The sequence below is a fragment of the Entelurus aequoreus genome, linkage group LG08 (assembly GCF_033978785.1).
Source record: "Entelurus aequoreus isolate RoL-2023_Sb linkage group LG08, RoL_Eaeq_v1.1, whole genome shotgun sequence".
Lineage (NCBI taxonomy): Eukaryota > Metazoa > Chordata > Actinopteri > Syngnathiformes > Syngnathidae > Entelurus > Entelurus aequoreus.
Window position 1 is genome coordinate 61,345,480 of NC_084738.1, and position 5,000 is coordinate 61,350,479.

General features: G+C 39.8%; 1 protein-coding gene across 3 annotated transcripts in view; it reads left to right on the plus strand.

Annotated features, from left to right (window-relative positions):
• dipk1b (divergent protein kinase domain 1B) overlaps positions 1-5,000 on the plus strand; it is an 81,383-nt gene that overhangs the window by 75,281 nt on the left and 1,102 nt on the right. For all 3 annotated transcript variants that reach the window (XM_062057005.1, XM_062057007.1, XM_062057008.1), the window contains exon 6: positions 4,560-5,000. This exon is cut by the window's right edge and continues 1,102 nt beyond it. In XM_062057005.1, the coding sequence (XP_061912989.1) occupies positions 4,560-5,000 (441 nt within the window). The remainder of the gene's footprint in view (positions 1-4,559) is intronic.

Here is a 5,000-nt window from a genome sequence, read left to right on the forward strand (position 1 = left end):
GCACCCCCCTTTTTAAAATAAAAAAATATAGGAATCAATTTCTAAAAAGGCCAACTTCATGCAACCCAGAAGGAGCTTTTCTCACCTGCGACCTGTTTTGAAGAGGTTTCATTGTATATATTATACCAAAAAATACATTGCCAGAATCAGTTTGAATCAGGAATCGAATCGTTACGTGCCCAATCATTCACACCCCTACTAACTAAATTTCGTCGGTGCTATTGGCTTTCGATTTACGGAATATCAAGCGGTACCGTAGTGTTGCATGTGACTTCACTTCCTGTTGCAGGCTGTGCACCACTTGGCAACGAAACAGGCGCATTTGTTCGTAGCATACTGCTTGTTGGTCAGTGATTCTCAAATAATCGCCAAATAATCAATTGATTAAAGTACAGTGTTGTATTTTTATATATCCAAACAGTTTTACTGTTCACATTGTGTGTAATTTTACAGTGGCCTAAAATATACTTGTTAAATAGAACTTCTGCCTTGTTTTTAATAAATACTTAGGCCTACTTCGCCACTACATTTTAATGTCGGTCATTATGGTGGTACTTGGAGAGCCGAGTTTTTTCTGAGGTGGTACTGGGTGAAAAAAGTCTGAGAACCACAGTAATGTAGGTAATGCTGCAATTCTCCATGGCAACAAAGCAAGCGTGCCTGATAGTGCGGAGAAATAAGGCAGCGCTTTTCAAAATGTGCTAGCTTGATGCTATTTTACATTGGATATGCCATATACATGCTACTGATTAGCAGTGTTGGGTTAGTTACTGAAAACCAGTAACTAGTTACAGTTACTAATTACTTTATTTCAAAAGTAACTCAGTTACTTACACCAAAAAGTAATGCGTTATTGTGAAAAGTAACTATTTAGTTACTTATACATACGGTATATATTTTTTATTTAATTTTTTTTAAGGCCCCCTTTAATGCCCTTTTAGCCTTCATTTCAGTACTGTTATTGCACTGGAGAATAATACAATCTGTTGATCAACTTAATAATAATAATACCTGGGATTTATATAGCGCTTTTCTAAGTACCCAAAGTCGCTTTACATGTTAAAAACCCATCATTCATTCACACCTGGTGGTGGTAAGCTACTTTCGTAGCCACAGCTGCCCTGGGGTAGACTGACGGAAGCGTGGCTGCCAATTTGCGCCTACGGCCCCTCCGACCACCACCTATCATTCATTCAACATTCATTCACCGGTGTGAGCGGCACCGGGGGCAAGGGTGAAGTGTCCTGCCCAAGGACACAACGGCATGGTAAGAGGCGGGGAGCGAACTTGCAACCCTCAGGTTTCTGACACGGGCGCTCTACCCACTACGCCATGCCGCATCACTGAACTCTGCTAAGCAATGTGGTCTACATACAACACACAAAGACAAAGATATGTTTCAAAGGGCCAATGTATTTCAGGCCAGAACAAATTGACAAAACTATTTTAAATAGCTGCAACATAACATATATAAGTAACAAACAGCATAATAACAACATAGCTGCAAACCAAGGAAGGCACACACTACATACACAAAGCCTAACCAGGCGTTTTTTTCTCTCAAGGAATTCTGAAATAAAATCATGTCTGAAGCACAGAACGCTACACATTTCCCCAGTTTTAGTTTAGAGATAAGGAAAGATTGGCCTGGCCCACTAGCATCCCTCTTTGTTTGTTAACTTTATAGTCTATACATTTAGAGTGATGTGATAATCAAACACTCTAGAAGTCTAGAATGAAAGAGCAACAGTATATAAGAGAATTGACAGAGTGTGTGTATCTTCAGTGCGCAGTGCCTCGTTAAAATCCAGCCGCTGTTGCTTAGGAGGTGAAGTGTGTCTCTCTTTACTAGCTAAGTCGAAGCATGTTGCTTTTGTAGCTGTTTCAGCAGATTTGAATTGCTGGGATAGGATCTTTGATCCAAAACACAACTTACATTTAACAAAAATGTTATTTTCTTTGTGGTCGACAAAAGAAAGGTAGTGAGAATGTCTCCATGTTAAGAAACTCTGTCTTAGTAAACACAGACACGCCCCCTCCCACACACACACAGACAGCGCGCGGCGCGCCTCTTCCGCAGCGCTCCAACAAAACACACTCAGAACTTCTCAGTTTCTAGCCGATACTACATAAAAAAATAACGTAAAATAACGCAGTAACGCATCATGTAGTAACGGTAACTGAGTTACTGAATATAAAAAATAACGCGTTAGATTACTATTTACCGCCGAAAGTAACGGCGTTACAGTAAGTCCCAACACTGCTGAGTAGCATTAGTGATTGATTTCAACACGGTCCTAAAAAGTGTTAATATTGTAAGTAGGGATGATGTTTGATAAGGAATTATCGAGTTCGAGCCTATTATCGAATCCTCTTATCGAACCGATTCCTTATCGATTCTCTTATCGAGTCCAGATAGGTGGTTGTATATGGAAAAAAAACACACAATATTTGGTTTAACAAAAGCTCACTTTTATTATATAAGAAAAAAATAAAATCTAATAAATAAATAAATATTGACTGTTACCCACCTAAAAAAATAAAATAAAATAAATAAATATTGACTGTTGTTACCCAAAGTATATTAAGTGGGATTTTTCAGAGAAACAAATATGTACAGTAACACAAAAACAACCTGTCTCTGTGATCACTATAGGTGTATAAATAATAATATAGTTTTAAATAAAATCAGTCCCTTGGGCACAAAACTGAAAATAATACAGCTCTCCAAAAAGTGCACTTCTGCTGCTATTTGACATAACTGTTTGTTATGATGCTTTGACATTTTTGCACTTTATTTCTTTATTGAAAGAAAATTCTATGAAGAGAAAAGTGGTTTGCAAATGTGGTTACAATGCTAAAAAATGAAAAGTTAAAGCTAAAAAAAGAAATACACTTTATTGAGTTAACATTTCTTTATAGGGGGAAAGATGTTATGAGCTAGAGCAGTGGTTCTCAACCTTTTTTCAGTGATGTACCCCCTGTGAATTTTTTTTAAATTCAAGTACCCCCTAAACAGAGCAAAGCATTTTTGGTTGAAAAAAAGAGATAAAGAAGTAAAATACAGCACTATGTCATCAGTTTCTGATTTATTAAATTGTATAACAGTGCAAAATATTGCTCATTTGTAGTGGTCTTTCTTGAACTATTTGGAAAAAAAGATATAAAAAAAACTAAAAACTTGTTGAAAAATAAACAAGTGATTCAATTATAAATAAAGATTTCTACACATAGAAGTAATCATCAACTTAAAGTGCCCTCTTTGGGGATTGTAATAGAGATCCATCTGGATTCATGAACTTAATTCTAAACATTTCTTCACAAAAAAATACATCTTTAACATCAATATTTATGGAACATGTCCACAAAAAATCTAGCTGTCAACACTGAATATTGCATTGTTGCATTGTAATGAATGGAATAGCCTACTTGATTTGATGTTCAGTTTATGAACTTACATTCATATTTTGTTGAAGTATTATTCAATAAATACATTTATAAAGGATTTTTGAATTGTTGCTATTTTTAGAATATTAAAAAAAAATCTCACGTACCCCTTGGCATACCTTCAAGTACCCCCAGGGGTACGCGTACCCCCATTTGAGAACCACTGAGCTAGAGAATATAACAACTACACTACCCAGCATGCAACGGGAGTGACGAGCATGCGCGGTAGCCCCGAAAAGTGTTGCATGTTGCCACGCTGTGAAAGTAAACGTCAAGAACTCAGCCAACACGCCTCGTCTGCATTATTTATAATTAGACAGACAACACGTATACAGTGTGATTTTGTTTTGTTTACAAGGAAAGAAAAACAAAAGTTAAAAAAGGGAGATATATGTTGTATATATATGTATGTGCTGCGGTTGCTTTAAGAACGTTGCGACAGCTGCCGTAAAGGAGGTGCGTTGCTAGCCTGGTTGCTATGTTTCCGGTTGGTCGTAAAAGTGTTCGTCATGTGTTTTACCCTGCTAAAATCTCTCAGTAAAGTTATTCGATGGATTATAGCTTTTGTTTTTAACTTTATTACACCTTGGAGCGTCTTTTCCCGTCCATTGTTTTCCTGCTTTCGCTATCTGCGCCTAATGACTGAGCTACGTGACGTCATTTCTTGTGATGTCCTACGGAGCATTTCTGGTCGGGATGGGATTCGAATAAAGAATCAACTCTTTTTCTTCACTATAGTGGTCTCGATAACGGGTACCGGTTCTCAAAAAGGGATTCGAGTCCGAGGACTCGGTTCTTTTCTTATCAAACAACCGGGAAAACCGGTTTCGAGTATCATCCCTAATTGTAAGTATTGTGCGTATTACACACCTGCTGTTTGATTGTAGCGTGCATCTTAGTTGTAGTTTTTATTACCAAATTTGGAGGTGTTGAAATTGCCATGTAAAATAGCTCATGCTAATTAGCATCAAGCTAGCAAGTTTTGAAAAGCCGCGTCTTACTTTTGTTGAAAACATGCTTATTATTGAAAATGACGATATTTATACTGTCAACATTTTGGCATATTTATCAGCATCGAAGGCTGAGGTAATAATCGACTCCTCCGTGTGCAGGCTAATTTCGGAGAGCAGCCATCTTTGAGCGCCCTCGTGGACCGAATCATTACCCTGGCGGACGTCAACCAGGACACGAAGCTGTCCCTCGCCGAGGCCAAGTCGATCTGGGCCCTCCTCCACATCAACGAGTTCCTCCTGATGGTGGCGCTGCAGGAGAAGGAGCACACGCCCAAGCTGCTGGGCTTCTGCGGAGACTTGTATGTCACCGAGCCTCTGGGCCACACCGCCCTCTACAGGCTGGAGACGCCACCGTATATGCAGCCCCTGGTCCCGGGGGCCCTCGTCGCCAGCCTGAACCGCTGGCTGGCCCCCGCCTGGCCCCGCCGGGCGCGCATTACCATCGGCCTGCTGGAGTTCGTGGAGGAGGTCTTCCACGGGCCCTACGGCAGCTTCCTCATCTGCGACGCCAGCCCGCGCCACGTGGGCTACAACGCCAAG